The sequence below is a fragment of the Sparus aurata genome, chromosome 12 (genome assembly GCF_900880675.1).
Source record: "Sparus aurata chromosome 12, fSpaAur1.1, whole genome shotgun sequence".
NCBI lineage: Eukaryota > Metazoa > Chordata > Actinopteri > Spariformes > Sparidae > Sparus > Sparus aurata.
The window spans coordinates 3,468,356-3,496,325 of record NC_044198.1 but is presented as its reverse complement, the minus strand read 5'-3'; the positions used below and the strand labels follow the sequence as shown (position 1 = coordinate 3,496,325).

The following is a 27,970-nucleotide window of genomic DNA, read 5'->3' as shown; positions in this document are numbered from 1 at the left end:
TACATTACACTATACACACTTCACTAGTTGATTAATCAACAAATAGTAAAGTTTGAGTTACAATAGTTTGTAACTAAAGTTGGCCTGTTAAAACAGACTACTGAGTAGATGAGTCTCTGTGTTTGGTGTGATGACATTTAATGTCCCCAACAACCTCTGTAGTCTCAATTAAAACTTGCTGGCATCCGGCTATTTAAAGACACAAAGCATTGTGTGGTAATAACTGGTGTATTTTAAGATGTAAAACAAAACATGAAAATGCGTTAAGCTTGAGTTTACAAAGACCATATAGCAGTCTTCTAACCAAAAACCCCTTACAAAAAAAAAAAGAAAAACGTGAGGGAGTAAACGCAAAAATGCAAACTTACTGCCATGTTTCAGGACTCATTCTTGCTGCAACTTATTCAGGACCAAGGCTAGATTAGATTGATAGATTGCACTTGGTAGACTGTATTTTTTGGGCCCCCAAGCTGATGTCATCACAACAACAGGAAGTAAAAGTAGAAGTCTGAGAACCATTTTGCTGTATGCTCTACTTGAGCACTTCTCATTGGATTGAATAGGCGGCACTGTTGGTTCCTGTACCCATTTCTAAATAGTAACTCCATGTTTAAATCCTGCTGTAATGGCACATTGTTGGATGCAACACATCATGATGTTACACACTCTAAAGCTGTTAGCTCCAACCTTCAGACACTTACCAGAGCTGTGTGTGCCTGGATGGGAAACTTCCAGATACACTTCAAAAGTGGAATCGGGGCTCTCTCTGTAACAGACAATGAAACCTAATATGAACATTTATGTAGAGAAAGCATATTCAATGAGTTACAGCCTTACAAAAATCTCAAACTTTTTATCTTCTAAACAAAAAATCGAATGTACCTAATGTTATTATCCAATATTTATTATGACTGAAAAGTGTTCATTTTGACATTAATCTGATGTGTATTTTGAAGCTCTTACTGAAAGTCAACTCTTATTACATTGTGTTTGTTATACACTTGTGCAACCTGACCACTTAAATGTCAACATGCAAATAATAATTATTGTAACTGAGGTATTTGTAACTTCTGTACATGTACTATTACAACTGGCCTGCTGCTGTCCTATCAGCACAACAGCTCTGTTCAGCTGCTGCTTAACAGACAGCTGCAGAACAAACTATCTTCACCAGGGTGACTACTAACAGATAAAGTGAAGTGAAGCAGATGAGGCTGCTGGTTGCATAGAATGACTGTTATGGCCCAAACTGTCTTTTCATAAAATACTAGTGGGTCCTATTTAACTGTGACAAACAATAAGGAATGGATGTTGAATTTGAGAAAGATTTTTACAACTGATAAATCTACTAATTATTATGCTACAAACACTCAAACTTGAATATGTAGGTCAAGGGTTGTATAGAACAAGAATACTGACATTAGCATATAATGACAACCTGCTAACAAGCATAAACAACTAGAAATTAGTGGAAGCTGTCATGTTGGATTTTATCAATGCAGTAGATCATACTCATTGCTTATTGGTAAGCTAAGTTTTATATTTTTCAAGGCTGAAAAACAAAATGAAAGTTTAGAACACATTTACAGTTATTAATATACATATATCATGGGGTGCATTTTTTTAAACTTGCATCTGGGTGAATGTAAACAGCAGCAACAAGATGGTGATAATAATATGGTTAGCATCTTCATTTACAATTTAAAGTTACAGTTCAATATCAGGTTAACATTATCCATATATACACGTATTTATATATACATACACACATACGCTTATCTCGCAATATATTTTATTATGCCATTTCAAAGCTCATGTCACACTTTTATTACAATTATGTTTTGATTTATTTAAATATTTGGTTTAAAAAACAGTTGAATCAGAAAAACTATATTCTCAATATATCACAATCAGCCTTAAAAAGCCACAATTTGCAATTATACTATGTTCTCTGTTCCGAACACAATAGTGAGGACACTCCCTGTGTCTCCAGTGGCAGCTATCATCCTGTTGAAGGTTGCAGCTGACTTAAGAAATTCTTAGTCAACATAGGCCAGATGCATACATGGTGACACTTTGTCTGACGTCATCTCTGATAAACCCACTAATTTGTAAGTTGATGTTTGCGAATAAAAACACTGCTTTGTTTGATTAACAACAAAAAAGGTTAGATTAAACACGTGTTAATGATCAACATGTCCCACACAGCGTTTGGTCACAGCAGGAGCTCCGTAATCGACCCGCTGACGTGCTGACTGATAAAACATGTCAGTCACCAGATGTGTAGACTGACCGGACCACACTGGGTTCTACCGTCATGTGGTAAATACAAACAGAATGTTTTCAACTACTCAGTTCTGTCCCACTGCTGCTGAATAAAAAATGGCGAGTTCTTGAAGAATCGTTTGTGTATTTCCTTCTCAGATATAATTTTATTATACAGGATTATTGTTAGCTCGTTTCCCACAAACACAGCAGCGCGCATAACGGGCCAAGCAGCTCTTATTTAACAAAACTTGATCATGACAGACTAGTAGTAGCCCTACAATATCTGCACCATGTCAGAGGAGTGATAATAGGCTGCAGAAAAGCCCAACGCTGCTGCCAAACCCCGGCAAATCTGTTCTGCATTTTTGTCGTGAAAACAAGCATCCGGTTTAGGAAGTCGTTCTGACACAATCACTATGTTTACATTAGCTGCACATCACACACACGTTCCTAACTCCCTGGCAACCTCTCTGTCTCAACGTGTGCGCGGTAAGCTTCGTATTATTCTTTTTTATTAGCTTGAGAACAACTAATAAAACCTCAAACCACCACATTCAAAATGCTTCGTTTTTCTGGTCCAGTAAGTGGGCTAACGTTACCAGTGTTTTTAGCCAGTGTCGCAACAAGTCAGGGCCTTGTACTGTACTGTTCTGTTTCTTCCCAATGACTCACTGTAACACAGCTAACACAGCAGCATGCAGCTAGCAGCCTCAGTCATATCAGCAGATAAACGTTCTTACTTGATTCGGGACCCCATCCTTAATTCTCACCACACCGTTGCGGTCGGCAGCAGATTGGTGCGCAGACGCGTCTGCCCGGAGGTGTTTTTTTGGATGCTAACCTGTCACACAGAGCTATACAACGCCATGGTTTGGATGCACGCTTAGGTCACGCTCCGCCCCGCGCTGTACTCTGGGACTTGTATTTCTATTGAAGAGGACATGTCGTCCGCAACCGTGAGCAATCTCGCTAGAAACTACAGCTCCCATAAAACAAGGCGATGACGACAATTGTGTCCCGTGATATGTACGATATGTGTAAGCAAGCAATACTGAAGGCTGGCGGCTCCTTTTCTGTGATGGAATGAGTGGATCACTGAGTGGTTTGGGTCAGCAATTAATTTGTCAAAGGTCTGCTGAAAATATGACCAAATTGGCTGGATCAAAAATACACATGCAGTAATTCTAATATTTGGTTAAATGTTACTTTGCCATTTTCCTGAATTAGGTACTTTTGACAGCCACCCACAAGCTTCTGGTGGTCCTCTGGTTGCATTTTTAACTACTCCTCTTGACACAAACTTGTTTCCTCAGCACAGTCCACATGTTCTCAGTATTGGGGGTTCAGGTCAGGACTTTATGAAGTCCATTACAAAACCTCCATTGTAGCCTGATTCAGCCATTCCTGTAGCACTTTTGATGTGTGTTTGGGAACACTGTCCTTTTGGAACACCCAGCTGCACTCTGAAGCCAATCCTCTAGTTGATGATTTAAGGTTTTCCTGAAGAATTTGGAGATAATCCTCCTTCTTCAATATTCCATGTACTTTTTTTTTTACAGCAGCAGATCCACTGGCACCATGCTTTCCAAGGTTTTGTTCAGGTATTTTCTTTGTCCATGTGATCAGCAGCAAACTTCAGTGGAGCTTTAAGGTGCTGCGTCTGGATTGTCTCAGCTCATCATCACATGCTTCACCACTTATGTCTGATTGGTCTAAGTAAAATTTGACTTTTGTATATGATATATGACTTTATATAAGAGATAAGATGTTCCTTTATTGATTCCCCTTGGGCAAAATCCACAGGTAACACAGCAGTGCAGGTGGTAATAAGTAGCAAAGAATAAAATAACAATTTGAATACAAATATAATGAAAATTATTAGAATAAAATGAAACATACTATGCACATAATGTGAAATAAATGTAACTGTGCAAATGTGCAATTTGCAGGGTTCCTGAGCTAATAAATAACAACAGAACAAAAAACAGTCAGTTTTTAAGTGACAGTGAGGTGTATGGCTTAGTCCTTAACCAGTGGTGAAAGGAGGTGTTGGGAGCTGTGGTGGTGGTGCTGTGTAGTCTGATCACTGATGGGATGAAAGAGACCCCCAAGCACTTTGAGGCACGTGGTTGGATGAGACTGTGGCTGAACGTGCTCCTGAGTGGCCTCAGCTCGGCGTAGAGAGGGTGAGAGGGTTTCCATTATAGCTTGCAGCTTTCCTCTCATCCTCCTCTCTGTCACCGCCTCCACACTGTCCAGTTTCATCCCCACCATAGAGCTGGCTCTCCTCACCAGTATGTTCAGCTTGATGGCACCACCGCTCCTGATGCCACCTCCCCAGCACACTGCTGCAGAGAATATGACACTGGCTACCACGCACTGGTAGAACATTCATAGCAACCTAGTGCACACATCCTCAGAAAGAACAGCCTGCCCGGTCCCTTCCTGTAGAGTCCAGTTTATTGTCCAGATGCCCCCAGAGGAACCTGTATGTGTCCACCATCTCCACCCCCTCCCCGTTTATGGAAACAAGTGTTATGGGGCTCTTCCTGTACCGGACGTCCACCACCGGCTCCTTGGGTGTCCCAATGTTGAGCTGAAGGTGGTTCCTGCAACACCCTCCTGCAAAGTTCTCAATTAGTTACCTGCATGTCTCCTCCTTTTTGTCTGAGTCAGAGGTGTAGAGGGGGGAACAAAAATGGTGAAAGAACAGTTCCCTGGGCTGTGCCAGAGTTGCTTGTCACCACATCTGACAGACAGTGTCACAGCTTGACATACTGTGGCCTGTCTGTGAGGTAGTCTATAATCCATGCCACCAGGTCCTGGCTGGACCGTGTCGAAAGTACTACAAAAGTCAAAGAATGTGATCCTCACCGTGCTTTCTGGCCTCTCCAGGCACACGTAAGCTCTGTCAAGCAGGTAGATCATGGCATCCTCCATGCCGATGTCAGTCTGGTACACAAACTGAGTGGGTCCAGGCAGTCACGCACCAGGAGCCTCAGATGCTACAGGACAAGCCACTCAAAGGTTTCATGACATTAGAGCCACAGGTCTGAAGTCATTTGGGGAACTGGGGCGTCCCTTGTTCAGCACCGGAACAATGCCTGATGTCTTCCAGACTGTTGGCACCTTTTTCAGCTTCAGGGAGAGGCCAAAAAAATGCATGAACACCCCTACCAGCTGCTCCTCACAGACCTTTAGCACACTCCGGCTGATGTCGTCTGGTCCTCTGGCCTTGTTGGTCCTGATATATATATATATATATATATATATATATATATATATATATATATATATATATATAATATATATATATATATATATATATATATATATATATATATATATATAGATAGATAGATAGATAGATAGATAGAAATATATATATATATATATTATATTGTATGTACTGTCATTAAATTAGCAGAATGTGGACAGGGGACCTAATCGGTAGAAAAGGGTTAGAGTTATTATGTTCCATCTCTGCAAACCTATAAATGGAACAAAAATATTCTATGTGACTTTATTCAAATTGAGCTACATTATTGCTCTTCTGTCACAGTTATCAAGCAGCCAAGTGGAAGTCAAAGCTGATGTCACCGATCATTATATTGGAAGATTTTACACCTGATTTCCACTGAAGTTGAAGGTTACACTTTTCTTAAAATGACATGATCTCAGTGTCTTTTGTCCTGCAGCACAGAAAAACTGTTCATAATACAATATAATCCAGTACATTTGAGCCCCATTTCAAAGCAGACTTTGTCCTCCAAATCACGGGGGCTTCAATGTGTATTCTGGTTTTCTGTGGACAGGATTTTATCACATGTTTCTCTCATTTATTTATTTAGTTTTTTTTAAAGTTCAGAATATATAAGTCACCTATCGGTATTTCTTTTCTGGGCATAGCTTTTTAATTTAATGCATGCACACACACACACACACACACACACACACACACACACACACACCTCTGCCTTGGTAAAATGGCATAATATCTATAGTGACTGTGCAGTTGTTGTATTTGTAATGATGCATTAAGTATGCTGTATGCTCAATATGCTACTTTTAACTACTTAGTTACATACTGAGTTTGTAATCATTCAAATAGATTAACTTCAGCTGATTATTATCTGACCTCTAGTGGTTCATCTTCCCACCTTGCTGTTGCTCATATGATCCCCACCTCACCCTAACCCCCCAAAGATCACTTTAAATTAAGACTAGCTCCTTGAAAAGTTATTCACAAAGCATCTTAGCCCTTAAAGACCCCCTAAGGTGAAAGTTGAAGAATCTCCTGTGAGATCAGACTTCATTCCTTGTACCCTCCGGGATGCATGTGTTACACTCTGTCACGTGTGTAAATACTTTAATATCCCATCATCAGACAGTGCCCCACCCCACATGCAGGAGGCTGAGTGAGGAGAGAGGGAGTCGTGACGTTTCAACTGCTTTTCCACTTGGCACCGACTCAACACAATCTTACTATGCATAGTTAAAGAGTCTAAAGAGTATCCCTCTTCTTATTCAGCAAAAGCCGCATGCTCCATTTAGCAGCCTGCGTGGCAGCAGCGACACAGACCACAGAGAGGGAGAAGGAGGCGGGGGGGGGAGAGACACGCGGGGGAGGGGGTCTGCCTGCCTGCCTGTCTGTCTGTCTGTCGGTGTGACGAGTTGCACAACAACCAGGACTAATGTGACTTGTAGAAACTGTCAGAAGCTTCGAGCAGGACATTGACTCCTCTTCAGGTAAGAGGCGCTCACTCTAACCAACTGTCTCCGAACGGTCGCTAACACGTTTGAACGACGTGCAGTTTTTGTATTGCACGAGCCAGCATTGTTGACATGAAGCTGTGTGCTCGTGTTGTATGAAACGCCTCACGGAGCAGATCACACTCTGTTAGTTTACTCAAGCTGGGAAGCTGCAAAACCTACTTCGCACAAACGTAGCTAGCAACAACATTAGCCGACTGAGAGAGCGACCATATGGAAATGATATTTCCCCGCTGCCTCGGACGGAAACGAGGCTGCATTGACTCCTGCTCTCTGGGTTAAACATGTTTTGTTTTTTTGTTTTTTGCTTTTTGCTTTTCGTCGCAGTTGTAGTCAAAACGCTGTGCTGCAGCATGTGCTCTGACAGGCCAAAAATCAACACTCACATTCCTGTTTTTTTTTTCTGAAACTCTTTAGGTCGCATTTGACATGTACATGTGGACGCTGCAAAGTCAAATGAATGCTCTACTGCCGCCAGTCAAGCTAAATTAACTTATCCTAGTGTTTATCACAATGTGATGGAGCTATTAAGTTATTTATTTCCTCATTGTCCGCAATTCTTTAATAACAGGAAACGACTGCAAGCTTCTACAGTTTCTGGGCTATTTTTATTTTATTTTTTGTCAAACTGCACACTTTAAATATTTCTGAATAAAACAAAATGCGGAACATTTAACATGTAACATTTAATTACATTTCACTTTGTTCACCATTTCCTTTTCTTTTAAGTTGGTTAAAAAACAGTTAATACAACCTGTGGTGCAATATGTGATAATACAACTTTTAAACAAACAATCTTAAAGGAGCACTATGTAGTTCAGGTGAAGAAATGGTAAAGAGAAGAGAAAGATCTTCATTGGCTGATTTCTTTCTGCCTGAACAAACTGAGTAATCAAACTCTCTGTGTTTTCATGACTGAATAAACTGAATAAACCAACTGACCTTAAAGGACAACACAATCTATACTGTTTTACTTCACACAGTCTTCTGGAACTTTATTTACCTCTTGTTTATTCAATCATGGAGAAAGTTTCTATTATTACCTTATTGATATTGTAAATGTTAAAGTTCTGTGTTTGAATCTACATAGTGCCCCTTCAGGACACCAAATCAAGCTTATGACACCCATGTTACCCAAACAAAGACTCACTCACACACACACACACACACACACACACACACACACACACACACACACACCTCCAGCAATGAGAACAGCATGTTAACAAGATCACATGGACTGTGAAAGCAGGACCTCCTGTCTGTGTTTGTGGGTTCTAGTGGTATAAACGAACATTAAATGCATCACAGGGAACGCTGGCTGGGGGGTGGGGGGCTGGGCGTGGGGTTGACAGTGTTGAAAGGGTAGTTGCTGCTGGTTATGAGGATGCCTTGGCACCCAAGGTCAAATAACTGGCTAAAATTAGTCACGTGTCAGCTGTGACAGGGAGCCAATGTCCTGTGTGACTGGGAGGGCTGGTTATTAACCACCCAGCAGGAATCCATGTCTTCTCACATCCTCACTGAATATCTGTAAAGCTGTTCTACCATTATTCTCTGTCGAGGTTTGGGAGAAGTGAATTGTCTAAAGATTGACAAAGCTTAACGCAGTGATGTTTGGCAGCATGGTTATGAACATTAGGTTTTGGGTCGAAATTGTAACCCACAGATTATTATTCTGACATATGTGTTACAATTTACTGTATCATTTGACAGCAATGCTTGCTGGTAGGAGTAGCTTTGACTTCCACTTGGCTGCTTGATAACTGTGACAGAAGAGCAATAATGTAGCTCAATTTGAATAAAGTCACATATAGAATGTGTTTTTGTTCCATTTATAGGTTTGCAGTGATGGAACATAACTCTAACCCTTTTCTACCGATTAGGTCCCCTGTCCACATTCTGCTAATTTAATGACAGTCAGCCTTGTGTGGCCATGATATATACTTACACAAAGAAGAATGTCAGACTGATAAGTAGGGCTGGTGCTACACGTCGACCTAATTAATAATGTAAATACGTCGTCGATGCAGATTGTATAAGCAGAAGTACCGCCATGCTCAAGCACTTGAAGCAGAAGCATCCTGGGGCGGCTCGATTTACTCTGGATCCGATGGTGCGCCAAAACGACGCAGCCTGGTGCGGCAGTGTAGGAGTGTCACTCCATGGTCTGTGTGTGTGATGTGTTGGGAACCCCTGCTGATTATTTTTCCGAAAAACTAAGCTGCTATGTTGTTATGCTACTGGCATGCTGGTTCCTACTATTGACTGTTTGTCTATTACACTCCACTATGGCTTCAGTCATAGTCTGATCACTGTCTTATGTGGTAGGCCACTGATAAGTGGCGTTGGGCTGCCATTTTTTCAAAAGTTGAGTCGGCTTCAACTTTGCCACCAGGTTTTGGTACTGCGTAACAACAAAAATATAATTTCAGTTGTAGAAAATAAGTCACCAAGCACAATTAGCAACTGTCAAAAGAAACATTAATACAAGCTGTAGAGGGCAGCAGTATTCCTTTACAGCATCTAGTCTACTTGATCCGAAGAAGAAGAAGGAACACCAGCATTTTTATCTTGCTGTCACTAAAGCAATGCCGCATACTGTACTGTACATTTCCCCGTAAATACTCACGCACTATTGGTTTCATAAGGTTTCAGACAAAATTCTCACAGACTATTTAAGTGTACTAAAGATCATGTTGGCAATGACTTTTGGATGCTGCCTGCAGCTGAGATTCGGCTTACACGACTAGCTTATTAATGACGTAGAGTTGTTGATGAAGTTGTTGATGCTGCGTTGTTCATTCAGGACAGTTCAACTGTCCGTGAACGAGAGTAGGCGTGCTAACATTAGCTGTGGCTGGTGGGACCTGTCTGTTTGTTGATGGATTGTATGATAAAAGCTAAATAAATTTATAAATAATACTAACAATAACATTATGTATATTACTGTTAACCATAGTGGTGCAACGGATCATCATTGATCCGTGATCCGTTCTGATCCATATCTTTGGTTTGGCACACACGTGATCCGCGAATTGATTTATGAAAAAAAAAAAGTTGTGCGCATGTTCAATCCACACACTTGTTAAGTGCAGCGTGGTCATGGCGAGCGAATAACGGAGGTGCTTGAACGCCCCGCGTCATTTAAATCCCCTGTATGGGAGCATTTTGGCTTCCCTGTCAAATATAATGATGAATGAAAGAGGTTAGTGGATAAAACCGTGACAGTGTGTAGGCACTGTGGCACAAGAAAGCCATATGACAGTGGAAACACATCAAGCATGGCCACGCATTTGAAGCGACATCACCCTGGTGTTTCACTGACAGGTGTGAAAACAAAGGCTGCTCAACAACCGCTTATCACTGCGGCATTTACAAACTTATGTTTATTTGTCTTGTCTTTTTTTTTCCTGATCCGCAAAATGATCCGATTCGTGACTCTGATCTGTGAAACAATCCGAACCGTGAGTTTTTTGATCCGTTGCACCCCTAGTTAACCAGCATTAACTGGCTAACTAGAAAGGCATCGCACAGCACCAGCTAGCTTATTCAGGCTTATGCAGCTGGTGGAAAAATGTGACAGTGGTTAATATTAATGATAATTTATTTCTACTGGAAGTATCTGTTGAAAAATAATACAGCCCAATGCAGCACTAAGCTTGGGGATTTACTGATGGACTTTTGCTTGTCCATGTCAAAACAGTAAAACACTACAAGTTAAATGTTTACACCAGGGGTGGGGGAAAAAATCGATTCACATAAGAATCGTGATTCTAATCATCCACAATTCTGAATCGATTCATAAACTTAAAAAAAAACGATTTTTTACTAACGTTCCCCCATCTCTCTGTGCACCCCCACGGGCTTCCGTACACAGCGTTGCAGCAAGTTTGGGGAAAGAAAGACAACAAATTTGTCTTCAAAATAAGAGCTTTACATTGCACCCCATTGGAGTTTAGAACTGGGTTCTTAGCGGGGGGCTTTTAATTTGAAAGTAGCGACTGTCCTTAGCTTGCTGCTGCAACAACAAGCTAACAGCTTCAGAGACCGAGGAGATGCTAGCATCTCCTGGACCTCAGCAGCTGTCCAGTTGCTCAGCTTGATGTCCGCAGATGAAGTAATGGACTGACTGCTGTGTCCTGGTTTTAAAACTCCCCGGCTGTGGGTCGCACAACAGCGCAGGTCATCCACACCTCCGCCCATCTCACGCAATTTCCGGCATAACGACGTCTCGGATTTAGATCGGAATGGAGTTGGATAAAAGTGTACCCTCCGAGGAGGCAAATTGGCAGACCAGGACAGACCCCCCATTTATCGGCTTCTGTCTAAATCCGCGGACCGAGCCGCAAAAAGGATGGTAAAATTGGCGGCTTGCTGCCCAGTATAAAAGTGGCTATTAACTATTCAAACAAGGGCAGCCATGCACTGCAGGCACAATGTCAAACAGAAGTGCACAAAAAGAAGGTGCAGGTCATAACATCCACACACAGTGTAGCCAGCACCTTCCTTCCAAGCAGAGAGACAGCAACTTTTTCAAAACCCATATTCATCTAGTCAAAACACACTCTTTAAGGGCTTGCTTTTTTCATTCTGCAGCAGATTGCGCTATTAAAGTTGTGCTGTTGAGCATTTCATGAAAGAAGTTCTCATTTCTTATATAGCATAATGTGACCATAGATAGATGTTACCTTTTGTCTTAAGTTTGCCTTTGTGTGATTACATCATTGGAATCAGTTTATTTAAAAATCACATTATCTTATACAAACTGTATTGTTTTGATGCCATAATTTGCCTTAACACAATATGCATTGTATCAATTTTTGAATCGAGAATCGGTTGAAACGAGAATCGGTTGAATCGAGAATCGATTTTGAATCAAATCGTGACCCTTAGAATCGGAATCGAATCAAATCGTGAGACACCCAAAGATTCACATCCCTAGTTTACACCATTTTGCTGCTCACTATATCTGCCCTATCTATATCTTAATATTTTAGCGAAAATGTTTGGACAGCAATGCACAATCACACACACAACCATTGACAGCTCTTAGGCTGTAACAGAGGGTATTACAAAGTTTAAGAATTATAGACATTATAGACATTATAGAAACGTTTCAGACTGTCAAGGCCTCAATGGTGAAATGCAAGAAATTGCTAAAAACTGTTTATGTGGTATTTTATTTTGACATGTTATCAGATAGGATGTTACACAATCAGGAACACCCTCAATGACCCTCAAACAATGGTGCAATGTTAGTAACTCTCTTGAAAATGTGTCCAATCTACTCTTTTTGCTCAGTGGTACACTACATACAGTGTTTTCCCTAGGATGGAGTTGTAGCAGTGGAGGTGAGTGTTTGCCCGCGTGCAAAAGCAAAGCACATCCAGCCAGGAGTTTTCTATGTGTCTGCCGGCACCAGAGAGGCTCTTTAGGCTTAAGTACATAACAGTACATTTGTGCACAGTAATGAGCAGGGGAAATTACTGTCTAGCTTACATATGAGTGTCTCAAGCTTTAGGAAAATACACTTTTATTGAACACAATAAAAGTATCATCTTTAAAACAATTATTGACAATAATTTCACAAAAATATATTAACAACCAACCATATTCAGTAAAATCACATGATGACACAAATACTAGAACAATCCTTATCCTAAAGGTCTGTGCCTCTGTGAAGTAATCTGTCAGTAATTTGAGATTGACAGCTTTCGCGGGTCACAGTGGCCCTCGCACATAGTAATACTGCGTTCGAGACAGTAGAAATTTTTGCATCACCTGCATCAACGGTAATGGTATATCTGGATGATATGTATATACCGAACAAAACCGCTTGCAAAGTTTCTGTAAGAAATAGCGCAACAGGCTTCATAGTCTTTATAGGTGGCCCACTGTGGTTTGTGATTTATTTTCATAAATCGCTTCAAACAGGTGTGTGATTGAACTGGATATGAAGCTTCCAGAGCGCAAAATGATATAACGTTAGTTTCTAAAGAGACAAGACTGAGCCCACTCTCCACCTCTCCACCTCTCCTCTCTCCTCGTTAAAAAAATAATAATAATCCGGCAGCGGCGGTCATATTTCAGCAGTGGTGGTGCATACAGGGGAAACACTGACATAGTAAAAATGTATGTATGTATGTATGTATGTATGTATGTATGTATGTATGTATATACTCACATATATTGTCATATAGGATGTATAAGTGTATAAGGGGGAAATCAACCCATTTCAGGGGACTGTCTTTTGTCCCAATCCCTGCCCTGGACATGTATAAACATGCTCATGTCATTAAGATAAGCATAAACAAAACTGGAAAGGAATATGGGAAACGGTTGTGTTGGGATAAAAGAAAGTGGGTAGATGATTACACGTGTGTTAAGTCACAAAATTTTGGAAAACGGGATTTTTAATCACAAGTTGAGCCTATAGCTAGTTTTATCAAGTAATAAGTGATAGGCCAGGGAAAATATAAATGTTTTATTCAACCAAATGATTGGCGGTCAAAGGAAAATAATAAAGCTTTGTATCGCTTTCTGCAAACCATTTTATTCATTTCACTAACTTACATAACTTTTTAATACATTTGTTGACCAATGACCATAGATTACATTGACCAATACGTAAAGAGTCTTTGGTCTTGCTTATGATCTCCGCTCGTGTCCTTGCCACAGTAGTTTAAACATGCCAAAACTGAGCCAAACTGAGTTAATACACACGACACATGACACTCCACTATGGCTTCAGTCATAGTCTGATCGCCATATTATGTGAGTGGCCATCGGATCGTGATGTGTCAGCTTCAACTTTGCCGCTGCTTTTTTTTTGCCAAAACAGACTACCACTGTTAAAATGAATGGGGATACCTGCGATTTTGCCATACTGCTGGATCCAGTGTAAAATCACATTTTGTCACCACCCAGATATATAAGGATTTCGCAGATTACCAGTTAAGACTGTTAAAAATGTTATTTTTGGTAAATTTATTGTTATTAATCACTAAAAAGATCATTTTTAGGTGCAGCCCTAGTTTCACATTTGTTGATGTTGAAGATAAAAACAATGTAAAGCTTTGAAAAAAAGTGTAATAAAGATAGCTCAGAGATGAGAGCTTGAGTGAAAAAACAACGGAGACAGTCCTGGATGCGAGCAAGCTAGAGTGGAAAAGAAATCTGCCATGTTGAACACAACCTTTCCTTTGAATCCACCACAGCTCTAATTTGCCTTATGTTCATGGCTCTTCAGAAGTGATGGGAACACAAATAGGGAACACTCCAAAGGGACTTTCTGTTGTTAGTTTACCTGCTGAGATTATTTCCTCTACAGAGTTCCTGAAATGATTTGGTCAAAAATTCTTGTGTTATTACATCTATCTCAAACATGACAGTCCCTCCACAGTGAATAAATGCTATTTTTTAAACATCATTGATCTAATTTGCCAGATTTTTCCAGTTTTTTAAGATGTGGTGGACAAACCAATAACAATACGTAAGAGTCAAGTGTGTAAGTAACTGGAGTAAGGTTTTGCCCTGCTTTGTTGATTAGCTGTTCAAATCCAGAATTCAGATGGCAGGAACCTGAAGAACTCTGCTTTGTCTGGTTGGTGGGCGTGTGTGATCACAACTTACCTGGAGGAAATAACCCCTCACTGAATACGATTTCCTTGAATTTCTATTTCCCAATTGATTTTCTTCAGTCCAGTTGATTTATTTCACAGTCGAACGTACTGTTTCTTATGATGCTGGCTGGCACTCCTATCTGTGATGTTGGTCTTGATCTGGCAACATTTTTTATCAAAATAATTTTTCTGTATTGTTCAAACAGTAACTGTATAGAATTTTATTATTTGATAATTTAGCATATTTTTGAGGCTTCAGTTTATCAGTATACTATTCAAACTGGCAGCAGACAGTATAGTTAAACATAAAAAATGATAACATAAAGGTAGTTGCCTGTCTCAACAAAACAATGCGTTAGCTTTGCGCCAAACTCATGAAATCATTAATTTGATGAATGGTGTTGTTGCTTGGTTGTTGCCATTTCAGGTGATGGAAGTGATTTGTTGCATTTCCTGCTTTGGCTGGCATTGACCAACAGCTTTTTTTGTAGTCCTACTACATGCTTTGACACTTCTGGGATGCTGAACCACTTCCATACTGTATACTCGGAAGTGTATTACCTTTTTAAGGCTTCCCTACCAGCAAAAGCCGTGGTCTGAGGTATGTGAATGCGATATCTCAAGAATGCTGTGATGGAATTACTTAGATTTGGCACAAATGTCCACTTGGACTCAAGAATGACCTGATTACATTTTGGTAGTCAAGGGTCACTTTGTATTTTGCATGTATTATCATGACCCTAGAAAAACAACATGTTGTGTCCACAGGTGTGTGATTTTATTGCTCAGCTCAACTGTGCTGTATGTGTTGCTCCATGTACAAAACCCACCACTGAAACACCTGGGAACTCTTTGCATTGGCTGATCATCTCCCATTAAACTGTCTGCTTAAAGTTCCTTTGACCCGCTGGAATGTTATTTGTGGGTGTTATTTCTAACTGCAGATTAACCGTCCATTGCAGTAGGGCTGTTGTCTTCCGAGCATGCTTCAGGCAAGAGGAAGGGTACACTCTGACCTGTCTATAGTCCATCACAGTGTTTACACCCATACACACAAACATGCTCACACTCACATTCACACCTATGAGCAAATAAGAATTCAGGAAATTATGTGTTATTTTTTTGTGACCCTTTGTAATGTAAGGAATCTCCCGCCCACTAATTCTTTGGAAATTGCTTTTGCATTCTTGAGAGGCTCAAAGCTGTTTTTCATTGTGGCAGAGGAAAAGGAAACAGCTGTGTGGGTTAAAATTGATATAGTGTCTCACATTAGCACACAGACTCAACAGAAATGAAAAGTCATTGGCATTATATCTGGAAAGTACCTCTGGGGATCTGGTTGGCTTCAAGTCAAGGTTTTTTTTCATGGAATGTTTCTGAATTTAAATAGAGACCTCTTTTCTTTTATAATTTATATACATGCATACAGTAGCAGTGTTTCCTCCAGTATTTTTTGAGACTGTGGCGCTGGGGGGGGGGGTGGTGGTTAAGTCATTATTAGCGACACAAATGATAAGCATTTATATTTCATATGAGCTCATTCATGCGTGCTTGCGCCCTCCCTGAGCTCCCATTCCCCACGCTGTCTTACTTTCACTTTTAAAAATTACGTCCGTCCAGTTTTCCTTCGGGCGTCGGTATCAATTTATAGCGGGTCGGCTCGGGTACGGAATGTAATCTGTGCTACTGTCGGAAAACGGGTCGGATGCCGTGACCCATGCAGGACTGGACTCTGCGTGACCATTTTAATCCTCTAGCTAATTATCAAGCTAAATATCCAACATGCTAGTTAATGTCAAAGACTGCGGTGGAAGACGACGGTAAAATATTTCCTTTCTCTAACACTGGATTTATTTATGCCTGAATTTTCAAGGTGTGGCGGCTTTTATTTTGCCGTGGCGGTGCGCCACAGTCAATTACATGTAGTGGAAACCCTGCAGTAGGGGTATTTCCAAGGGCCCAGAAACCATTTCAGGAAATGTATTTTCTCCAGTAAAATTGGAATGCAAATTACCATTCCCACTAAAACTGTGACTCATACGGCAATCGCAAAACCTGTCAAAATTATTCCAATTTGAGGGTTCCTTCCACATGGTTCAGCCCTATCAGGAACCTTGCCTGCGTTTGGACCAGAAGAATCTGTGTCTAAGTTCCTCTGCCATAGTTGCTTGAGCCAGAAAAATCTACTTAAGGGGTAGATATATCTGATGGCCCAGGAACAGTCAAGGCGGTAACTCGTATGACTGTGTTGCTGTATCGAAAAGTTGTGACATGGATGCTACCATCATTTTTTTTTTACGTTTTAGCCATACCAGCGACATTTTTACGATGGATATCAATAGTATAGTTAGTTAGATAGTTGGTGGCTGGTCAACTGCTTTCTTACAAACCACCCTGGAGGATGAATCGTTTTGACATTGTGGGACAATTATGTGTTATGATATTGCTCATACTCTAAATACTTACTGGGTGTATATGTGAATATTACACTGTAATGTAACTGTCAAGCTCTATGACATGTGTTATATGTGTAGGCACCACTATAGGTCGTGGTCTATATCTGTTTTTCAGGATTCCCATGTTGATCCATCCCTGCTCTTGCTTAGGCAGCTTTTAAAACTATGTTCACTGTTCTAAAATATGTCACAGTTTTCTGGCTATAACACTGTGAGAGCCAGACATATTATGAGGCCAGGTAGGCTTGTAGAACACTGAATTAGCGGATTAGAAAAATTCATAAATCTAAGGCATTTGTTTCCTAGGAGAGATGATTCCTTTTGTGGAGTTTTCTCAGCAAAAGTCTTCCACCCAGCCTTTGTATCTCTGTGGTTTGGTTGAAAACCATACAGCTTGGGGCCCACGAGGCCAGGCAGCATACTTTGGAATCGCTATGTGTGTTGCATACCAAAAACAGCACAGTCTTTACTACCCCAATTAAGAGCAGCCTGACATACTTGTGTCACCAACCATTCCAAAGTCATGGCATGAAGCCCACTTGGAATAACTAACATTTTAATGGTTTGCAGAGCGAAATAGGTTAAGGTTGAGTACGAGTTACCACATGTTCACCAAGCTAAATACTTAAATCTGACTCATCAGAGCGAGAGGGGTGCTTAGGGGTAATTCTCTTAATGTTCTAGGATAGAGAGCAGGTTTAAACAGGCTTAGACATTGACAAGCTATTTTTTGTCAAGCCAACAAGTCATCAATACATACTTGTCAATGGCAGCTCCAGGTAAACAGTTGTTAATGAGGTTGTTTCTTAAGAAAAAAACTATGGGGATTGAGGGAGCAGGAAGCACAAGATCACGCTCAGATGACTCAGCTAGTCACAAGGAAAGCCAAGAGGACTCAATGAGGCAACTACTCACCAGCTCTCCCTGAGACTTACTATCAGTGAGCCACTTGTTTGGAAATGCCTTTTATTATTTCCAGTTAAAACCAGAACAAGGTCTCTATCATCATGAGTCACGACCGCAGGCACACAGTCAGCTTTACCTCCCCTACTAGGCTATCATTAGACTCTTGTTCTTATGGTTATACTGTGGTTTTGCCCTCTCACTACAGAACACGTCGTGGACTTACTTACTTAATAGTGTTCATTGTCTGGTAGATGTGAAGGCATTCAGCAGAGTTATCCATGGTGTTGCCATGGTATTTCTTCAGCACATTCCATATATGAGCACGAAGCTAAGGTGGTAGCTAAAAGGTGGTGGTGGTGGGGGAGGGATACAAGAAATGTCAGTGCTGAAATGTCAAAGGTGTTCAAGGTCCTTTTAGAACTGTCTCTGTTACATAGTTTTTCTACAAGAGAGTTCTGACAAGTTTATTTTTTATACTGTATAATGTCCAGCAGACTACTCGTTTTGGTCAAAAATGATCTTGAAACTCTGGTATTCGAGGGTCTTGATGTGTTTTGGAAGTGTAGGCCAGTCTGGACTTTTTCATAGAGACCACTACCCACAGAGAAATGCATGAAAAAAAAATACTAATGAAACTAATAATATATTAAAAGTATATTTTTGCTGACCACCCATTTAACTTAATGTGTAAACCTACACAGTACACACTCTCCCCTTTTGCTCTATAATAGGAGATGTAGCTCACTAAAACATTAAGAACTAGAATGGCACTAAGAAGAGCGCTTTTTCATTTAGGTTATTTAGCAGACACTTTTGTCCAAAGCGCCTGACAGTGCCTATGAGACTTTGACATGGAGACCAGGGGAATTGAACCAGTGACCTTCCGATAACAAGATGCTGGTTCTACCCCTGAGCCACAGCCGTGAACATCTACACCAAGCCCCAACAGTCTGCTTTAATTCAATCAGGTCTAATCTAATATCAGGATTAAGAGCACTGTATCACTGTAAACTTTAAACCAACCTTATAGATAATTCAAAATCACCAGATCTGGAACAGCCAACAAACTGGACAACAAAATAATGCACATGGGATCATAATTGTCATAATCTCCATTGTGTTGTGGAAGAATAATAGATTTTTGTTTGGTTCCATATCAAATTGTACTCACTCATAGATACCAGCCACCTAAATATGGCTGCATTTTTTCATAAAGATCCATGCATTATTCCCTGGAAAATAAATAAAAATATTAAAGAAACACCATGTCGATTCATTGGTCGATACTTCTGGCTCGACCAAAATTCTGATTGGTCGATTATGGTGTATTAATTACATGCTTCTATGGCAGTGCGTAAACACGCAGCGGGTCCTCTCCATACCAATGCTGTGTGACCTGCATATATATATGGCATATGTGCTAATGTGGGTGTTTTCAGAGCACCCCTGTTTCACAGGTAACAGTGTGTCTTCAGAACACCCCCCTTGTTTTCACCATTTTGGATTAGCCCAACCCACTACAGACAAACCGATTGAAGAACGTACTAGAAGGCCTAGGTCCAATGGTTTGTTAAATATTTATTTATTTTTAAGCGTTTCATTTACAGTCATTCCTATTCTACCATGTCAAAGACATCAGCGACAACAAAAGTTTGTATATCACAGCTCGACTACAAACATGGAATATCACCTAAAAACAGTAAGATACACTAATGATAGTGTCTGTCAATTATTATAACAAAAACAATTGTCTAAATATTCCTCAACAGTTTTTGTCAACGGATCAAAAATCTCATGGTTCGGATCGTTTCCACGGATCGGATAATTTTTCGAATCAGCAAAAAAAATAAATAAATAAAAAAGACAAGAGAAATAAACATAACTTTATAAATGCCGCAATGATGAGCGGTTGTTGAGCAGCCTTTGTTTTCACTCCTGTCAGTGAAACACCAGGGTGATGTCACTTCAAATGCGTGGCCATGCTTGATGTGTTTCCACTGTCATATGGCTTTCTTGTGCCACAGTGCCTACACACCGTCACGGTTTTATCCACTAACCTCTTTCCTTCATCATTATATTTGACAGGGAAGCCAAAATGATCCCATAAAGGGGATTTAAATGACGCGGGGCGTTCAAGCTCTTCCGTTCCTCTGCTCGCCATGACCACGCTGCACTTTACAAGTGTGTTTATTAATTAATTCATTTTAATTAATAAATTTCAGTACAAAATAATAGGGTCAAAAACGATTTAATCTAAAGCAAATAGACTACTAGTCTTTATGTTTATTTTTAATTAATTAAGCAGAAGGCTAATTTATTTATGATTTGTACACAACGTAAATGCTGTAATAGTCTCAGCAGATCTTTGACACTTGTAGAAAGTTCTGCAGCCTGCAACGATATGTGTGTGATGTCTGTTTTGCCTTTTCATGTTTCCTTAAAAAATATGGTTTGAATTAATTAAATAGAATTTGAACAGTTATTTTCTTTGTTACAGTAGTGGGTTGTTGTGATGCCACCATGGAGGCACAGAACAACAACCAACCCACCTTAGACAACCACAACAATCTCTACAGGATACCTGGTCAAGAGGATCAGGTAGGACCTTATTAGACGTGTTCACAGTACTCATGATAGAAAAAGACCTCAGTGTGATATGTTCTTTAGACATGGTTTCTATCAAAATGTATGTATGTTCTAATGCACTATACTGCAGTAATTTGTTCAGCCTTTCAATATGGCTACTTCTATTACAGAAAAACGTGCCAAGCTACAAGTACTGCTGCACTCTGGCAAACTTCCGGATTGAAAAGAAGATTGGACGAGGCCAGTTCAGTGAGGTCTACAAAGCCACATACCTGCTGGAGGGACAGCTGGTAGCACTCAAGAAGGTCCAGGTAAATTACCCTCAAAAGTCCTGGTTCAGTACACACAAAGTCAAGGTACAGCACTCAGGAGTGTATCGGATTCTGCTTCAGTACCTTTCCTTTGAATATTCTGAATGTGTTCTAAATTCATACAGATGCACTTGTATGGATAATTAGTAAGTGCATGTAGTTTTATCAATTGACTAATTAAATATTGTATGTGTCTTTAAGATTTTACCATTGGTGGCAAAACTAATGAAATAAAATGTAGAGCCTGAACAACACAGTGACATTGTTCATACCGCAGTACTGATGGACCTGCTCTGACGTAGGGCCGACAGCCAACCTGTAACAAGAACCTGGTAGCAGAGAAAATTGTATAGTGATAGCAGATTTTTAGGGAAACAGTGTAAATGCCAGTATACAGAAAATCAATCAGAATGAGCTTTCACTTTCAATAATCGAAATCAAAAGCAAGATCTAGAATTCTCATGGTATTTTTTTCTCCCCACAGCGCCTACTTGCACATACTTCAAAGAGGACAGTGCTGAAAATAGATGTTATCTAAAATATTTTTGTCACTCCAGATCTTCGATATGATGGATGCCAAGGCTCGTCAGGACTGCATCAAAGAGATAGATCTACTGAAGGTAAAGTTGATCAACCACCGATATTGTCCTGCATTTCTACACAGTAAATATAAGGGCAAAAGCAAACATTTGATGCTAATTTCAACCATGTCCACTCATTTAGATGATCACTTTGAGCAGTTATACATCGTGATTGTTAAAGCCGTAACTACTTTTACTATGTTTTAATGAACAAGTGACAGTTTTAAACTGGCATTTCCTCCTGTTTGTCCACTGCAGCAGCTGAATCACCCCAATGTAATCAAATACCTAGACTCCTTTATCGAAGACAATGAGCTGAATATTGTTCTGGAGCTGGCAGACGCAGGAGACCTGTCCCAGATGATAAAGGTCAGGAACTACTGCAATGTCATGTGACACTCACAGGTTTAAGTTAGATTACAGTGCACAGATGCTGTATGCAGAAGGTGACCCAACCCCAACAGAAGTTACATCAGGGAATAAAGATATGTATGAGTTAGATAACTTGATTACTGGTGTGTCAACATTAGGGTTGAAAATTAGAAAATGACATCCCAGTATTAGCTAGGAATTCTATCCCAAACTCCCTTTTACAAGTTCCATGCTTTCTATGGTTATCCTATTCATGTGAGAGCACCTGTCAGATCGGCATTGTCACTTTGTATGGACTAACAATCCTTCCCTCTGTCCGTTTAGTATTTCAAGAAGAAGAGGCGACTCATTCCAGAGAGGACTATATGGAAATATTTTGTGCAGCTCTGCAGTGCCCTGGAGCACATGCATTCACGCAGAGTAATGCACCGTGGTAAACAACTACTCACAGATTTACTGTCCTTCATGCCAGTCTTCATCTACACCATACACAAAAAAATCATCTCCTCCATCCATCCTTCTGCTCTACATAAACCACCTTCTTACCTAATCTGTTTTGCATTCATATTTTCTCTTTCTTACTTTTGTTATTATTCTACAGTCAAAGTTCAAACCCCAAAAGCTAACACTTGCAGTTGCAGAGTACATAACTTAGTGTACACTCTGTGACCATGGCTTCATCTTTTTTAGTTGTCTGATAAGTTCAACAAGTTCAACAATGATAAGTCAAACAGTTGAGGTTTAGTGCAGAAGTACAGTATGAATACATGGAAAAAGGGTGTGGATATTTCCAGGTTCAAGTGTGTGTGTGTGTGTGTGTGTGTGTGTGTGTGTGTGTGTGTGTGTGTGTGTGTGTGTGTGTGTGTGTGAACCAGATATCAAGCCAGCCAACGTGTTCATAACAGCCACAGGGGAGGTAAAGCTTGGTGATCTGGGATTGGGTCGCTTCTTCAGCTCTAAAACCACGGCAGCCCACTCTTTAGGTAAAAGCACCAAAGTCTTTTTAACATATGGTTTGTACAATCTGATTAATAATGTATCAGTTGCGAGAGCGTGTTAAAGGTAGGGAAGACGATTTTGGAGAAGGATTGTTGAGTCTTATTCCCAGGTTGTCAAATACTGACACTTTTGGTTGGTACTCAGCCAGAAATTCTAACCCAAAGCATCGCAGTTTGGAGACTCAACAATCAATCTTGTCCAGAATCGCCTTGCCTACCTTTTTAAGGTGATGATCAGTTAAACTTGATTCAGTGACAGCTTATATGAGAACACTCACTCTCAATTAGTTTTTTGGTTTTCACTTTGGTTCAGACGTATAATTTGATGTATTTGTCACTCTCTCTGGGCCAGTGGGGACACCTTACTACATGTCACCGGAGAGGATCCATGAGAACGGATACAATTTTAAGTCAGATATCTGGTCCCTGGGATGTCTTCTGTATGAGGTAAGCTCATATACACTTTATATTGATCTTTACTGAGAGTGAATGCCATATTATAAAATATCTTCTTCTACCTGAAAGCACAAAAGCCTTGCTAGCAGCCCCTGGAGGCTGCAAAGCTACACCCCAAATGCAAACATACTGGTGATGACCAGCACTGGATCAAGTCCATCAACTTTAACAGCACATCAACACAGAAAGCGTTTTAGCCATAGACTGTATGATAGAAGTGGACATAGCCTTCACCTGCATCCATTCATATGCTGCTGACGAACTCCACTGGTTGCAAAAAGGAGTCCTGAAGTGTTAAAGTCAGTGAGAAAAAGACCCTTTTGAAATGGCAGTTTCAAGTCTTTTTAATGTGTAAAATGTGGTCCTATTTAGAGTAAAATATTATAGATGATAAAGAAAGGTATGCTTGAGGGCGTGGCTACCTTGTGATTGACGAGTTACTACCTCAGCGTCAACTGTCAATCAGAGGTTTACCATGTAGATCCACTGCACCGTGTACTAGGGGTGTGCCAAAATATCGATACTACGATATATCACGATATTTCGTCTTGAGGTACGTTATCGATACACTTGTGCCAAATATCGATATTTAAAAATGTAAAAAAAAAAATTAAAACAAATTATTATTATTTTTTATTTTTTGGCCCACCACCACCACCCATCTTCGGAGGACAGCTTTATCTTTATTCAAACATCGGTATACAACCAAATAAAATTTTTTAAAAATGGTTTAAGCAGCTCTGAAACCCACACATATAGATATTTAATGATAGTTGTAGTCAGTGTGTGTGTTAAGAAGAGACACTGTTTCAGTGTGTAGTCCACATTTTTGTCTTAGACCCTTTCACACTTTGTTGTCAGTTAATCTAAGTTATTTGTAACATTTTAGTAGCATTTTAGAATGTTTTTCTCTGGTGACTACATTTAGTTTAAGCCCTCTTTTTCCAAGTTATTATTGACAGCCCAATTGAAATTGATATGATGATTAAAGTTAAAATGACTTATGGATGCATTTAGCTAACAAAGCTGTCAAGAAAGTGCTAATATTAGCTGATAATTTAGTGTTTGTTATGTTTATTGGATAGCAGAGGCCCATTTGCTAGCAGCGACTATGCACAGTGTAGCTCATGTCTCTTTGAGGCCTCACTCTTGAATACCAAGTCTGAATCTGATTGGTCAGCTCAAACATGCCTCAGCCAGCACCGCTTACAGTAGCCCTTTTCACACTGAGACGCCGTTTTATCAAGTTTTATTATTTTTGTTTGTTCACATAGAACCAAGCATATGCAGCGTAAAGACCAACCACTGTGTAATTCACACAGAAAGCCGGCGCTGCGGCTCCTAAAGAGGCGTGACACGTCATGATGATGACCTCTGTGTGTTTTTTTCAAGGTGTTTCCCTGGTGTCTTACCTGTCAATCTAAACCTGCTGACAGTTTATAATCATATGGATGCTGTTGTAAAATGTTGTATAATGTGTAGTGATTGTGATCCTGACCCACCAAACATCCTGGAAAGTTACAGTTATGTTTTTTGGCTGTAAATTACATAAATACATAATCACCATCAGTAAACAGGACCCTGTCTGACTCTGTCACTCGCGGGAAGAGAGGCTGTTTTCTGGGGAAAAGTTCACTGAAGTCTCAAACACTCGGTGAGTTAAAGTTTTTTGCCGGTGTCAGGCGCTGTTTTTCAGGCAGAAATGTAAAGAACAGTTGGTAGATCAGGTGGGAGGACAGACACTTCTCCACGTACAACGTAACTTTGACACTTTCCAGGATGTTTGGTGGGTCAGGATCTCAATCACAACACATTCTAACTGCATCGATATGATTATAAACTGTCCACGGGTTTAGATTGACAGGACGACACACCCTGAAAACACACAGACGTCATCATCGTGACGAGTACCGTCACGCCTCTTTAGGAGCCGGGGCGCCGGCTTTCTGTGTGAATTACACAGTGGTTCCCTATATGGGTATGTATAAGATATGTATGTTTAACATACCCTATATGGTATGTATAAAATACCATATAGCATGTAACAAAAGTTCTTACTCAAAAATACAGTATAGGTTGGACTATACTGCAAACTTACATTAGCAGTAAACTTGTCCCTAGCAAATGTTTGTTGGCTTTTTCAACAGGCTAAAGTAAGAAAGTAGTGCATTAATGCCTGTACTTTAGATAAGAAAGAGACTTTAGGAAAGCTAGTATGTTGTTGTTCAGTGTGTTAGAAATCAGAATATATGTATCGAGTTATGATCTCCTTCTATGTGAACAGATACCAGATGTTATTCCTTTATATGTAAGCAAATCATGAAATAAAACTCAATATAAAATAGCAGAGATGGGACCCAGTCACATATGTGCAAGTCTCAAGTAAGTCTCAAGTCTTAACCTTCAAGTCTCAAGTAAGTCTCAAGTCTTAACCTTCAAGTCTCAAGTAAGTCCCAAGTCATTTTTTTTTTGGGCAAGTCAAGTCAAGTCAAGTCACAGGTTGTATCAAGTCGAGTCAAGTCGAGTCAAGTCAAGTCCTGTACTAGGTCAAGTCAAGTCCAAGTCAAGTCACTTTATTATTGCAATTTAACCTGCAGAATCTGATCTTAATAAAGTGAAAAGACAAGATATAAGTAACTGTCAGTAAAAATCAATGGCCAACGTGTCCAACCTGTTTAAAAAATGACAATACTTTGGATTTGCTTTGTAATTACTGATATTCAGTAAAAGACATAATGGAATCAAACAAAACAGAAATTTACATTTACTCAGCTGTTAACCCAAATCAACTTCATATGCTGTTTTTTTAACTAGGGGTTACTTCATTTTAAAATACTATTTATTTCATGTACTGTTTTAACACATGTATTCCATTTTAAATTATATTTACTTACTTTGCTAAGTTTTTAAACCATATTTGTATCATGATCTGTTTTTAAGCAGCATCTACTTTATTTACTAGTGTTTTAGCTTGTAGTAATTACTAAATTTTAAGACAATTGCTTTATTTAGTCCATCTCAAACAATATTCATTCAACTTCACAACCTTAGTTACTACTACTACTTTTAGGTGACTTCATCGCTGCAATATTTACTCTGCAGGGATGACACGCACGCACGCACACACAAACACACACACACAGAGGTAGCAGCGGCCCGCCATTGCTTAAGAGCAGTGATGTGCACGGGGGGGGGGGGGGGGGGGCCTATTGTTGACAAATGCGCACTAAAGTGCCCTCCTGGGAGCCAAAATGTGCGCTAAAGTGCCCTCCTGGGAGCCAAAATGTGCGCTAAAGTGCCCTCTTGGGAGCCGAAAAAGCGTGCCAAAGTGCCCTCTTGGTTGGCAAAACACACCAAACTGTCCCCTTGGCTGGTTAAAACATGATAAACTGCCCTCTTGGGAGCCAAAACACGTGCTACAGTGCCCTCTTGGGAGCCAAAACTTGCGCTAAAGTGCCCTTCTTTTCGCCCCTGCCCTTCAAAAAGTCTGTGCACGCCACTGCTTAAGAGGCAAGGAAAACACTGGGTAATGATTCGGTGTTGGCGGGCTTGTATGTTACTTAGCTCATTTAACCCTGTGTTGCTTGTTCGTAAAACGTACAGCCAGTCTCGTGATGAACCAGTCGGAAGGTTCACTCACGTTGTCTGGGGTTAATGTTGGCAAATTAAAAACAAGAAGTTCCACCAAACCGACCCTCCCCACCTCCACCTCCGTATCATGTCAAGCTAAAGTTAGCTAACTACCGACTAGGCTAACAGGATAAAATTTGCTAATTGACAAGCACTTACTGGGCAGAATGACTCTTCAAATGACGAACAAAGTTTGAAGTTGTCGCTTGGCTGTCCGAGATGTTTATGTCGCATGTCTTGCACTGTGCTGTGCATCTTTTGCCGTCAAAATGGTAATTCTGAAAGCCGAAGACGATGACTCTCAGCACCCCTCGCGCTGCCATGTTGATGCAGATCTGATATTAGAGGGCGGGTTTCTCAAATAAACACATAAGGTACGTAGAGAGGGCATGATTGATTGACAGGGTAGTGATCCAATCATGACAACGCCATTCTCAGCCTGTGCTCCTACCGGGTAATCGATATATATATATATTTTTTTTAATTTATATAATTTATATAATTTTTTTAATTAATGTGTTAATTTATATTCAAACTGAAATCATGAACTGAATAACATTCAAGTCATTGTGTCTCAAGTCAAGTCAAGTCCCGAGTCATTAATTTCCAAGTCCGAGTCGAGTCTCAAGTCTTTTATTTTTTTTCAAGTCAAGTCACAAGTCATCAAAACAGCGACTCGAGTCGACTCGAGTCCAAGTCACAGTGACTCGAGTCCCCATCTCTGTAAAATAGACATTTCACCCTTTTGGAGAGGATATGTATGCTGTTGCAAACAAAAAAAATGCTATTTCATTTCACCACTGAGAACATGATATCCCCTATTCCTAGTAATATTTCCTTGTGTTTTGTGGGACTGCTGAGCCATTGTCAGTTGGTCATCTCCAGACAATGGTTCCACAGTCCTCTGTTTTCTGGAGATGTTCTGTGCATGTGGGAGGTTTTGACAGGCTAACAAAGAATGAATGAGCAGCATTATGTGTCACTTTCATTTATTCTGTGGCTGTATCA

At 40.2% G+C, this 27,970-nt stretch overlaps 2 protein-coding genes across 7 annotated transcripts in view; one reads left to right on the top strand and one right to left on the bottom strand.

Annotated features, from left to right (window-relative positions):
- dennd1a (DENN/MADD domain containing 1A) overlaps positions 1-3,172 on the bottom strand; it is a 29,674-nt gene extending 26,502 nt beyond the window's left edge. For 2 of the 3 annotated variants that reach the window (XM_030436885.1, XM_030436886.1), the window contains exons 1-2: positions 3,009-3,172; positions 702-766 (exon numbers count right to left, since the gene is read on the bottom strand). In XM_030436885.1, the coding sequence (XP_030292745.1) occupies positions 702-766; positions 3,009-3,025 (82 nt within the window). In that variant the 5' untranslated portion in view covers positions 3,026-3,172. The remainder of the gene's footprint in view (positions 1-701; positions 767-3,008) is intronic. The other variant, XM_030436887.1, reaches the window with a different exon arrangement.
- Positions 2,671-27,970, top strand: part of nek6 (NIMA-related kinase 6) — a 29,962-nt gene continuing 4,662 nt past the window's right edge. For 2 of the 4 annotated variants that reach the window (XR_003986300.1, XM_030436888.1), the window contains exons 1-8: positions 2,671-2,757; positions 20,526-20,626; positions 20,785-20,925; positions 21,483-21,545; positions 21,765-21,875; positions 22,203-22,311; positions 22,754-22,861; positions 23,229-23,323. Coding sequence is in view for 3 of the 4 variants with exons in the window: in XM_030436888.1 (XP_030292748.1) it covers positions 2,685-2,757; positions 20,526-20,626; positions 20,785-20,925; positions 21,483-21,545; positions 21,765-21,875; positions 22,203-22,311; positions 22,754-22,861; positions 23,229-23,323 (801 nt within the window). In the remaining variant the exon portion in view is untranslated. Of the gene's footprint in view, positions 2,758-6,893; positions 7,018-20,525; positions 20,627-20,784; positions 20,926-21,482; positions 21,546-21,764; positions 21,876-22,202; positions 22,312-22,753; positions 22,862-23,228; positions 23,324-27,970 lie in introns of those variants that run through there. The other 2 variants (XM_030436890.1, XM_030436889.1) reach the window with 2 other exon arrangements.